We start from the raw sequence: 13,101 nt of genomic DNA, 5'->3' as shown, positions 1-13,101 counted from the left end.
CGAGCTGCCATGAATGTGGGTCATATAAGAGATTATGACAGATTTATGTATGCCATAAACAGACTTCATCAAATATATCATGAGTTCTGACGTACATGTTTATAATATGAGATCAAGAGCTTTATAGTATAGTACTGTATGCATATCAAACATGTTTCGATAATGTTTCCCCCTCCACAATTTCAATGGCTTGAACAGGTGATGTATTAAATCTGGTAATATGTAGTGTCAATAATTACTATTTTTATAGCTATCATATCATGCATGCATCATTAGAGACTGAGACAGAATAATTATGTTTGAGTATTAATGGTCCAGAAACATACACTAAATGTTGTATTTGAAGAGTTACAGTACATTTTATACAATCACATAAATTCTGTCAAAAATACTCTTCAAAATCTTCTCATGTGATTGCACTGGGCTCAAATCATATATTCAAATATGAAATATTGAACAAATTGATCAGTTTGTGTTCTATATTATGATATAAAAAACCTGGAAATCTGATCCATTCCCAGAAATATTTCAAAAATAATTTTTCATAAACATCTCACTAACCCTAACTCTAAACCAGAAACTAAAAGTGATTTACCAAATCAGCCATAATCCGACAAGGTTAGATGTAACAAATCGCAGCTCCTATAGAATATGCAGCCATGCAGCTTCAATCTGTAGATTTATTTGTGGTGATGGTTATTTCACCTGACTGCTAAGAAAGCATTAATGCTTGTAAGTAAGCAACCATATGGCCGTCGGTTTTAGGTCCTCTCCAAGGGACCTGGTAATGAGGATTAATGCCTTACCAAAGGACACTAGTGCATCGCCTTGGTGTCGAACCCGGGTCGCCAAATTACGAGCCCACTGCTCTACCAACTGAGAGCTATCGCATCTCCTCTCTCTAGATAATTCCCTGTAACCAAGTTTATTTTACTGGAGCTGATAATTACTTTCAGACAGCACGACGCAACTAGCCTGGACATTTCACACTTTATATTCCACGCATCTTCAATGATGTATGAAGGTGCTGTGGAGAGTGAAGCACTCTTGATGAAATTAAGTGGTGAAGTACACTAAGAATCCATAACACAAAGTTAGGTAATTGATCGTATCATAATACAGTCAAGCCTGCTTTAGTGACCGCCTGTATAGAAAGACCACCTGTCTACCAAGACCACATTTTGTGTAAATACGAGTCTGAACAGAAAGTGGAATAAGCTTAACCTCGGACTATAGGTGGGGCTAACCCCCCCCCCCTTAACCCGACCTATAGTACAGGGTTAAGCAAAATATTGCCAGTATGAAAACAGTATTAGAATCTTATTATCTTACACAATAAACAATGCAGTATTGAGGATGCTTTTTAAATATTTTTTTTTCTTCAAACCTCTTACAGTATTTGTCTTCCTCCTATATTCAGTACTACCTTTATGAATATATTATATAATTCCATAAAAGCTTTGATTAAAAGAGGCAGGTAATGCACATACACTGTACATGTACACCGTGTTGCATAGGTGCATAGTATCATGCAGTTTACACCACTGTATACATGTGGTCTGCTATGAGCCAGGGCCCGTATTCAATTCAATACTTAAGTACAAAATTTAGGCTTTTTACTTAGTATTTGGCTTACATAAAATACTTAGCCAATTTTGGTATTCAATTCACACTTTTGTGTAAGTATTTTACTTTCAATCTAAGCCAACTGCATACCAGACTTAAGCCAATTATTTGGTGGCCTTGATTGGCAGGCATATGGTTTTCTTACGCAGTATTGTATCCCGCGCACAATTATATCAGCGCGCATTTATTGCAATGCATCAATTGCGCATTACTTTTGATTGACCGTGTGACGTCACAATGCTTATCAGTAAGTATTTTACTTAAATTTTGTCTTACGTATGTATAAGTCTAAAATGCAATTTGAATACGAGATAAGTCAATTACTTAACTTAGCCATTTACTTAGTAAATTTCTTACTTATGCTAAGTATTGAATTGAATACCAGCCCAGAAGTTTGTTGACTTGTATTATTTCAATTACAAGGGGGGGGGGGGGGTGTTTCACAAAGATCCTAAGTGGAACTTAACTCTAAGTTGGACTTTGTAGCCTTAAAATAAAATATTCAAAAGCAAAAATGCAAGTATTTTAGACATTTGATCAATTATCCACATCAAGAACATGAAATCTCCTTGATAATAGAAAATATGAATGATTTTAATCAACATGTTATGTCTTTTAAAATAACTTTTACAATTTTTTTTTTTACAGATGCTATTAAACGGCTTTCCATAACTTTTAAGTCCAACTTTGAGATTTAAGTTCAACTGAGGATCATTGTGAAACACCACCCAGGAGTGATACGGTCCTGTGGCTCTCAACATAAGATATTGTCTGTTCACAGGTTAAGGGCATAAGCTGTGTATTAAAGACGTATTAGTATGTGAATTAATGCCCTTGTGACTCTAGAGTATCAACAGAAGATATAATTATGCTCAATACCAAGCTTTCATACGTGACTCAGCACTGAAAGTGAAACAACTTTCAGTCGTAATGGGCCCATTTGCTGTGGGATTTATATGGTACTGTACATGTGGCTAAGTTTGAAATTCCCTCTCAACAAGATATATTCATGCATCATGCATGCCATTATTACTGCTGAAGGTTGCACATTGAAATTTGTAAAACAAAAGATCTTGAGTACTACAATCCTGCTTTGCAATTAATGATCCATATTAGATAAACAAAATTGTACAATAAATGTTGTGGATCGTGTACAATGATCCTACAGCTATATTGAGGCGTTTGCACAGGATACATATAAGAAACATCATAAAAAAGGTCAATTGTTTGGGGAGGAATGTGAAGATTCCTCAAGTTCTCATACAGTATAACGTGAAGACCAAACCTACGTTTTCCGCTGTACCTGTACTAGGTTTGTAATGATTCACACAATAAAAGAAAGCAGAAAAAATTTCTTATATAGAGTTAATGAAACAACGTATAAATAATTGTCCATGTCTGAATGGGTCTGAATGGGTAGGGATGGGTGGGGGGGGGGGGTTGTTAGGAGTTTGCTTCTAGACAAGGACACAAAAAGGCTGAAAAAATCAGGCCATTAGGGTGAAGAATGTGAAGAAATATGGAAGTGCATGACAGCAAATGTACTTAAATGTACTCAGATGGGACCAAGCTGAGACATCTGATACAAAAATTGGCTCGAAGAAGGACTTGAGGAAAACACTTCACTGACTTGATCTCACCTTTCAGAAGTTGATCTTTTTTTTTTTTTTTTTAAGCACACTAATGGATTTTGTTGCTGTTTTGTTTGTATTGCTCAAGAAAGTGGTTCTCTGTACAGAGTTACATCATATCTGTTTTTGAGATTTTAATGTGAAAAATTGTCACAGGGGAAAAAAATTGGGTGAATACAAGATCTGTAAATATGTCTGATATATCTACATTTTATTTACCGGTACACATTGTCTGTTTGGAGCTAGCCAGAGGGGCATTTACTAATATACTTTTACTTCTGTTCCTAAAATATTGATATTAGACATACATCTAGAGTGATATATACATGTACATGAAACTACATCATTATCACAGCAATATTTCACAATAAACTGGTGCTTGACAATTTCATTTTATGTCTGTTAGAAAATGGACCCCTGAAAAGCCAAATCAATTAACAATGAAATCAAAGTTCACAGATCGGTGATTTAGTTGAATGTTTACAACATAAAGTCAAATCAAAGTTCACCTTAAAGCAGTGAATTGCATTTCAAAGTCTGCTGCATAAAACTAACAACAAAAAGAACACACACAAAAAAGGTGGTGCCATAGAAACTTCTATATGAAAATATGAATTGTAAAACAATAAGACAAAATCTGTATGATGAAGTCCTATAAAATGTAGATCCTCATTTAATATTAATGAGTTCGATTGGATAATGGAGTGTTTGAGCAAAGTGCATGCAGGGCCACATGTCCGATGAGCAGCAATGCACTACCATTACCTTTCATGTCTGTACCTACTACCTTTCCTCTTGCACTTTTGTATATATTTATCATGTACTTTATCTTTTGCACAAGCTGCGCCTTGAGCATTTGATTGTCAAGTGGATTTGGCGCCTTAGAAATATTATGTATTATGCACACTTCATCATCTAAACCACATTAACTTTCACATCCTACCGGGTACCCATGTAACACCTGGGCGGAGAGTGGCAAATGAAGATTAACGTCTTGCCAAAGGACATTAGTGCTGCGGCGGTATTCGAACCCTGTACCTTGTGATTTGCAGTTGGGTGACTTATCCACTAGATCACAGCATCTATAATAATGTACTTTCTTGTTCTGTGTGTTGGCTGTCTGGTGTTGGTCTTATTGGAGGGACCGAGGTATAAACTTCCTTCACAAACTCAGGCCAATTTATAGCCCGAGCTGGCCTTTACCATTACTGGTCCAGCGATGAGTCGAGCACATCTTTGACAAGACTTTCCCAACTGGGCCCAATAATCCAAAAAGCCTATGCAGTTTCATACAGGTGCTTTTAATCATATCATGTATACTGGTATGTACGTGAGCGAGGCTCAATTGAGACCCCGTGAGACCAAAGTTAGTCCTTACCATAACTGGTCCAGCGATGAGTTGAGCACATCCCTGACAAGACTCTCCAAACTGGGCCCAATAATCCTTCTGACAGTAGAGCTTCTTATCCCTCTCAAAGTACCAGGACGATAGCCGCTGCTTGCACTGGCTGCAACTGCAATGTAAGTAACGAAGAGAGAAGAAGGTTTGAGACAAATTAAAGCCTACATTTACTTTTGCACTGAGCAATAACTTACAATGCGGTATGTTAACATGATAATATACCTTGAATATACCTTGAAGGCCATACCTCTCCATCGTGGTGATGAAGATCCAGTAGATAGTGTGGTGTGGCAGGGTTAAGGGGTCCCATGGGACCCATTTAAAAACCCAGGTTGGATACTTGTTGTTTGAAGCTGATAGCTGAAGCTGATAGCCAGGTATTATTGCTATTTTATATAACTAGTAATGTGCACAGTGGCTACTTTATACAGATATGCATTGTTCAGCAATCAGCATAATTACTCTCAGTTAGTTTTACCAAGATATGTCTACATGTACTATTTAGTGTTTCTACATCTATGAGATATAAATTTTGGTAATAAATGACCATATCAAAGTACAGTCACAGTATTTGGAGCAGCAAATTACATACGAGCGTTGAGCGATTAAGCTCTAGTAAAAGAGCTCTGGTAAAAAACAAATAATTAAATATTATTGTGAGTAAATCACACTTATAAATACAACACAAAATCCTGGAAGAGCTTCCACAAACAGAAAGGTATTTTTCACACTGATTTGAAGATCCATTTATAGCACAGGGACAGAGAATTTGATATGGTCTGTTGATGAGACTTTTAAGTTTTAAGATAATATCATTTTATCAAACCTGTCAATATCAGCCGACAATCCACATTGACATGACACAAGTGTTCCAACAGCTTCCATGGTTAATCTATATCATCCAAATAGTCGTCATAATCTCGAGACAAAATCTTCTCAACAATCCATTTGATATTCCTATTGCCTATGATACAAAGTCTCCAAGTACATAAATGTTTGCATTTCTCACAAGACATTATCTTGAATGAATTCTCCTAAAAATTCTATCCAGTTCATTTCCGATCCAGCGCATTTCCAAACTATGAAGAATGATCATTCTTTCCCTCTTGAAGACGACAATCTCCAAGTTCAAACTGATAGTTTCTAACAGACAAGTCCGTAGCATATATGCATAAACTTGTTCATGTTGTACGATGCAGAAGAAGAATGACGAATCAGGGCTTTCTGGTATGCTATTTATCTGCATGTGCACATATTATAGCACACATGTACACCTGTACATTTACCGGAACATGTATGTACATGTAGGTAAAGTATTGCAACAGTGGTCAGACTACCAAGTTTACTAACCAAACAAAACTAAAGTTGATATAGGGCTTCTTTTATCGTAGATCCATCACATCTTTTATGTCATAACAATATTGACAGAATGGATCAAGATAAATTTGGTTTCAGGCTGCAGGTTATAACTTTACGTACTTAATGATGAGTTTTAAGTGGTCATTATAACCCCTAGTTCAGTTCAGTGTGGTCAACCCTACTTATACATGTATGACCAAGAATGAAACCGGATTAAAGTTTAACTGCAAATTATTAGTTGATAATACCTTAAAATGTACCAAAAGTCTTCCAGTTTTAAACCAACATATACCATACCAACGGTTTGTTTTGTTATTGTAGTTGCTGTTGTTGTAATAGTTACATGTACTTGGTTCATGTTTTTGTTAAATCTGATTTTGTATAATATATTCTTAAGGGATTGACCATAGACAGGCCTGTAGGCCTATTGTCGATCCCACCATTATCTGTTATGTTTTATTTATGGTGTATTCTTGTTTGTCCTTTGATTGTTTTGTATTTTTATCAGATTGTGGAAATAAACTAAACTTTAAAGTTTAAACTTGATAATATTGGTCAAACAAACAAAAACGGAAATGGTGGATTCAACAAAAAAATGTACATTGTAGAGGTTGGTAAGTGAGGTTCAGTACAATGACAATACTGGAACACCCTAGCAGACAAACACCCCCCCCCCCCCCCCCCGTCTCCCTCCACCATAAAAACAACAACAGACCATTACACTGAACATGTTGGTCCTACATGTATGGACCCTCAGAAGATCTGAGGATTCACAAGACCAGCAAGCCTGTCTCAAGGAATCCTAACATAGCATCCTAACATAGCTTTCATTTTACCTTCAGAGTACATCTACGTGTAGGTCAGGTATACAGTCATCACAGGTTCTGGAGAGCAAATAATTTCCTGAGAACTTGTATAGTAGATTATTTTTAATTATGACTGAAACATGTACATTTACAGGAATAGGATTATATTTGTGACTTTTATATAACAGCCAAACTGACTCCGAAACCAACTCCAAACAAACCGTTTCTCAGCCACTCGGGGTCATGTAATTTTTTGTTGTTATTCTGTTTTGGTGTCAGGCTCGTTGGTGTGTTTGGGGTATGAATTATAAGACTATTCTATAAAAAAATTCAGAAACTTAAGATTTCATGATACACTGTAGCTGTCTCATCGGGTTTGATATCTTCATTTTCCTTCCTGATTAAAATGTGACATTTTCAATCCTGAAAATCAGAGCAAATTGCGTTTACTAATACTAGGCCCCAACATTCACACTTTGTCAATTTTATTAAACTTCAGACAACCTTTAATCAAGTTTTTCTCGCCTTCCTGTGTCAACAAAATTTGAGATGAAAATACAGTACATCTGGCAGCGGCTTTTAGGGGTAATCATTACCGGCCTCTAATGATTGGTCTTTAATCACTAAATACTACAGCATGTGTGTCACGGGTTGAAGACTTTTCAGTATGTTCCAATATTCTTTCTGCATTGTACAAATATAAGTACTATGTTGCGTGTGGACGATAAGGCATTCTTCCAAATAAATGCCTTCATTTTTCATTTCACCTCATATTCTTATGATGGCTTGAAATAGATTCTAAAATGGATAGAGTTTTTACCAATAATTTAACTTTATTATCATTTTGTCTTTCTATCTCTCTCTCTACATCTAGAGCTACATGTTTACATTCACATACATTGTAAACAAATTAATGGAAAATTGAATGAGAAAGTTTCACAAGAGTGAAGAGTTTGAATGTTGTAATTAAATGAAAATCTGCCATTTTAGACATAACGTCACCTGGCTGGCAAAAGGACGTTAGCTTGAATTTCAGGTAAAAAATGAAGCGCTATTAAAGCAGGAGGGCGTTAGCACTAGATCGCCTCAAACTTTTATAAAACTGACTTTCCGAGAAAAAAATTGTGGCCGAGTTCTACTATAACATTTCTATTAGTCTTTTAAGTTTTAAACCAATTTTCGGGACGGAAAGCAGTTTTTAATATAAAACAAATCTTTAAATGCGAATAATTCAAAAGCCAGCCGGGCAACGATATATAAATTTTAAGTTATGAGATCTGCTCTAAAGTTCAAACAGAAACATTAGGGGAGTACATCTATGTAAAAAATTGATGTGCATCTTCACGTAGACATGCCAGTATTTCCTTACAAGATATTCTCTTGCTCCCCAGAGAACCTCAAAAGTTTCACAAGAGTGAAGAGTTTGATTGTTTTATGTACCGGTAAATGAAAATCTGCGGTTTTTAAACATATAAATTTCAAGTTATGAGATCTGCTTTAAAGTTCAAACAGAAACATTGGGTAAGTACAAGTATGTATTGATGTGCACCTTAATGTAGACATGCCGGTATTTCCTTACAAGATATTCTCTTGCTCCCCAGAGAACCTCAAAATGCCAAACACTCCTCCTCTCCTGGTGCGGCCTCTTCGGAAGTGTCACTTTCAGCAGACGGTGAATTTTTCTCATTAAACAGAGCTGTTATGATACGCCATTGTCCCCAGATGGCAAGTACAGGCCTAATTATGCTGCAAGCGCTAGACCAGACGTATCATGCCACAAGACTCATTTTTAATTGATTCACCACTTCCATCCCTAGAATATAGAATATCACACTTTTGTATTAAGCCAACATTCAATAGCCACTTGAAATGAATTCATTGAAATCTCTTGTTTGCATCCACTTGTAAAACAATGCAATACAATGGATAAAGTGGACAATACTTTAAGTCCAGGAAATACATGAGTTTTATAAAGTTATAACAAACTTGAAACTTTAAAAATAGGTATTTTAGATGGAAACTTTAATTTTGGGTTATATACAATTTAAAGTGGGGAAATTTGAGTTTCAAGAGCGTCATTTGCACATATCCGGGTATATCCAATAGAATCACATTTACTTAATTCTAATAGCAGCCACACCTACATGTATATATTGGTCTCTTGCAAACACAAAAGAAATTTTTTTTGAACAATTAGTCGCAGTTAAAAAAAACACTTGTAGTTTGTAACATAATTCAGAATTGAGAGCAATATGAAGCAAAACAATACACACATGTACATGTACATGTACATGTATAAAAAGCAACTAACCATTGATATTTTCTTGGTATTTTTTCAATATCAATATTGACAAACTTATTAACTTATTGATCTAAATCAGAAAACATACAAAACAGAATTCATGATAATTTTACCTCAAATACAATTCAGTGATATTTACAATTTAAAAGATACTACACTGTATGTACTCATATACATGTACATGTCTTTAACTAGAATACCAAACTGTGAAAAGTGTAAAGAGAGTATAGCTTTGAACACTTTCTTGCTCACTGTATAACCAACTAAAGAACCAACTCCTTCTCCCCCCCCCCCTCTCTCTCTCTCTCTTCCTTCCTCCCTCCCTCTCTCTCTCTCTCTCCCTCCCTCCCTCCCTCCCTCCCTCCCTCCCTCCCTCCCTCCCTCCCTCCCTCCCTCCCTCCCTCCCTCCCTCCCTTCCTCCCTCCTCCTCCTCCTCCTCCTCTCCCACCACCATCTTCTCCTTCATCTTTTCCTCCTCCTCCTCCATCTTCATTATTTTTCACATCCATCTTCAGTGACAGAGGAAAAACAGTTAAGACAGTTAACGACCCAAATCCCTTTAAAATGATTGTAAGGGAACTCACGTGAAGCATAATGAATGCCAGTCTCTTTGTAACGCCTGCACATACTCTGCATCAGTGATTTTCTTGCAGCACAAGGCGCAGATGGGCCCAGCATCTGGGATGTCTACAGAGAGAGAGAGGTGATAAACAAACAAAATAAAACATGAGTGAAGGGAAGTGAAATGCACTCAAGAAGAATAACATCTGATGAAACTAATGTCACTGGATGGGGAATGGGTTAAAATGATGGGATTAATTACACCACCTCACACGTACCGGTACTGACAAAAAAAATGTAAGATGATATAAATCATGCGCTTAGCACTATGCAATTATTCTCAATCATTTCAACAAAATATTAAAGACTGTAATATTTCCTCACAAATATATCAAAACTAATACAAAGTTTTGGTATGGGGTCATGAATTTGGTTCAAATGAACATATTGGAAGCATATGATTTTACAATGTTCAATTATCGTTGTCGCGGTTGAAATCAATTCTAAAGTGATGAAATTGTAATTAATAAACTCTTTATGTTGTATAGCGCCATCTCAAAACTCATATTACTTTATCTTTTAAACAATGTTTCTTGACTACAATCGACCGATTTGCTATTCCCATTTAAAAGTTATATATTAGAACTGGTTATTCTGAGATTTGCATGATTTTCATTCTCATTCTTGTGGAGTAGGAGTACATGTACACCCACACATTGTGCGTCCGGACAGGTTGTTTATGTCGATAGTCAATTTCAAACAGTAATTTGAAGAAGTTTACTTGCAAAATTCTTTACATGGTTAGTTTTGTATGCAATATATTTTTCATTAAATCGAAAGGCAAAAGTGAGTTTTATTTTTGTTAAATGTCTGGACATACAAGCCCCTATCGTACTTTTGTGTTACTGCCTTATTAGTATGTTATCATATTATACAGTACTTGCACAAACATATGGGCACTCTAACTTTAAAACATTTTTATTGAAAAAAAAGCAGTGCTGAGTCAGTAAACATAATTCTCGAATACAAGGATATCTTCCTGCCATTGAGAATTTCCATCTATTGCACATACATTTGTAATGGTAATGTTCAATCTTTTTGTAAATCAACTACCAATAATCTTTTCTATCTTGAAGATCTTCATGTGTACAATAGTCTGTTTTCATGTAAATTACATAAAACTTCACCGACACCCGATTTGGTTGAACTACCAAATTAATAAATAATTAATGTGTGACGTAGATCTCCAGAGGCGTGTTTCACAGAGATTAAGATCTACTTTAATTAGGACTTAACTATGGCAAGCTGTTCATGCCACTGTTTGCTCTCACCACTTAATGGCATTTGTCTCTTAAAGGACTTCCAAATCATGGTAACAAATCTACAGAATTTACATTTTTGAAAAATTCATTATCGAAGGAAAAATATTATCTAAAGATCATAATGGTGAGAGCAACCAGTGGCATGAACGGCCTGCCATAGTTACATGTAAGTCTTACTTAAAGCTGATCTTAGTCTTTGTGAAACTCCCCCCCCCCCCCCAGGTTTCCCTGGCAGCAAAATTTGGTGGGAACACTGGGAATTTTGTCTTCAAATCTCGGGTGAGGGAAAACTCAAGCTGATGAGTTTTCTGTAAGAGGAGGTTCGTTGACCCGTCTGTGTCAGTCACTTGGTATAAACATTGATGAATAGTGTCCAAATCTCCACGAGAACCCAGACAAGACTCCTTTTTTTTCTTCTCACTTTTGATTTTGATGACATTTTAATTGTTATAACAGATACATGTAGCTAGTATGACACCTCATTGGTTAATTAGTAATAGAGTAAGAAAATCTGCACATAAGTCATGTAGTGGTACAAACACCATAAACACATAGACACTCAGACTGTCAGACACTGGTATTACTTTTGCAAATTAAACCTCAAATTTAATTTTAAATACCTTTGTGATGATCTAATTAGAGTCTATAGACTAATCGCTAATAATTATCAGTATCACTAGATTATTCACTCTATCACTTGTATCAGTTTCGTTTCACAACAAATCAATGACAAACAATGAGTCTTCTCACTCTTCTGTCTTCTAATGCTATCTTTAAGATGGGATTCACAACTATCCCTAGTTCCCTTGGCCTTGACTTTGAGCATCTCATCTACAATCTGTCACACATCTACTCAAACAAAGCTTCACGACCGTTCTCACATCATGAATTCGGCCTCACTGCACTCATTCGTGTGTTGTTATGTAGGAAAGAACACACCGAGGTCTCACGCTCAACCACCCCGTTGTTCCGGCTGTGCTATCGACCGATCACTGCACTCCCTGGAACAACTGCTGCGGCCGCGGCCACCTGTTTTAATTTACCCCCGAGTAAACGAATGTAAAAAACATTTAAGCCTGTCATGAAACCCACATCGCCTTCTAAACTTAAATAATTCAATATCGATATAATATCAGCCATACCATGTTTTGAAGTCATCTTGGATCAGAAGAAAATCAGGGAAGATTTGCAAGTTAAAAGCATCTCACAGAATGCGGTGCACTAGCTGTCGATCGCAAGCTAAACAATAAAACGCCGATTATGGTGGATCGCATCTCGCGAGTCGGGTTGGAAAGTCTTCCGGTTCCCGTTGTTTTGGAGTTTCAGAGAGATGGAGGGCAGCACAATATATTTTATTTACTCACATTGTGAGTCATTTCAAGTAACGTATTACTGATTTTATATTCATAGCATCAGACTGCTGGCTATGGCTAATTCGGTGGCGGATCCAGGGCCAGGGGGCCCCTGAGGAAAAAAAACGAGTAAAAACACGTAAATTTTACCTTTATTTGAAGACGGGCCGCCTCGAGGGTGGGGAGTGCGATTTTAAAATTGTTGGGGGCAAAACAAACTTTAGTACTCCTTACCCCCCCCCCCCCCCCCAACGCTTATTTACTGCCTGGCTGTTTCGCCGCTAAATATTTTCTCAATTGGGCCCCCTCTTTGGCCCCCTGGCCCTGCATGCCGCCTGCTGATCCGCCCACATGGGCCCAATCACCGGGAAGGGGAAGATATGGTAGACGTTCTAGTAGGTCCATGGGTAGACCTACTCTGTCAACTTGCCAAGAGTGGGTCCCAGATCAGGATTGTCAGAAAGCTAGGGAGGGTCCGAATTTTTTCTTCTTCTTGCCTTCACAACATTACGGCCGTGTTCCCATTGCCACCTGTCCACCCATTTTGTTGTTATTGTCTTGTACAAGGCCGTAGAAACTTACTGAACTATAGCTAGCCTACCTAAAACCGAACAGGTGCCACAATGGGGGCGGATCATAATTCGAGCAAGTGCCCTTAATTCTTATTCACGAGGCTTTTCTTCAGTACCATGCATTCTCTCTCTCTCTCTCTCTCTCTCTCTCTCTCTCGATTTATTTAT

The 13,101-nt window shown here is 37.0% G+C and overlaps 1 protein-coding gene across 2 annotated transcripts in view; it reads right to left on the bottom strand.

Annotated features, from left to right (window-relative positions):
- Positions 1 to 12,299, bottom strand: part of LOC587817 (LIM domain kinase 1) — a 44,999-nt gene extending 32,700 nt beyond the window's left edge. The window contains exons 1-3 of one of the 2 annotated variants that reach the window (XM_030992386.1): positions 12,152 to 12,299; positions 9,711 to 9,813; positions 4,636 to 4,771 (exon numbers count right to left, since the gene is read on the bottom strand). In XM_030992386.1, the coding sequence (XP_030848246.1) occupies positions 4,636 to 4,771; positions 9,711 to 9,813; positions 12,152 to 12,167 (255 nt within the window). In that variant the 5' untranslated portion in view covers positions 12,168 to 12,299. Of the gene's footprint in view, positions 1 to 4,635; positions 4,772 to 5,485; positions 5,873 to 9,710; positions 9,814 to 12,151 lie in introns of those variants that run through there. The other variant, XM_030992387.1, reaches the window with a different exon arrangement.
- Positions 12,300 to 13,101: the final 802 nt, after the last annotated feature.

This window comes from Strongylocentrotus purpuratus, unplaced genomic scaffold (genome assembly GCF_000002235.5).
Source record: "Strongylocentrotus purpuratus isolate Spur 01 unplaced genomic scaffold, Spur_5.0 spur5_scaffold_2, whole genome shotgun sequence".
Lineage (NCBI taxonomy): Eukaryota > Metazoa > Echinodermata > Echinoidea > Camarodonta > Strongylocentrotidae > Strongylocentrotus > Strongylocentrotus purpuratus.
This window is presented reverse-complemented; position numbering and strand designations above follow the sequence as displayed.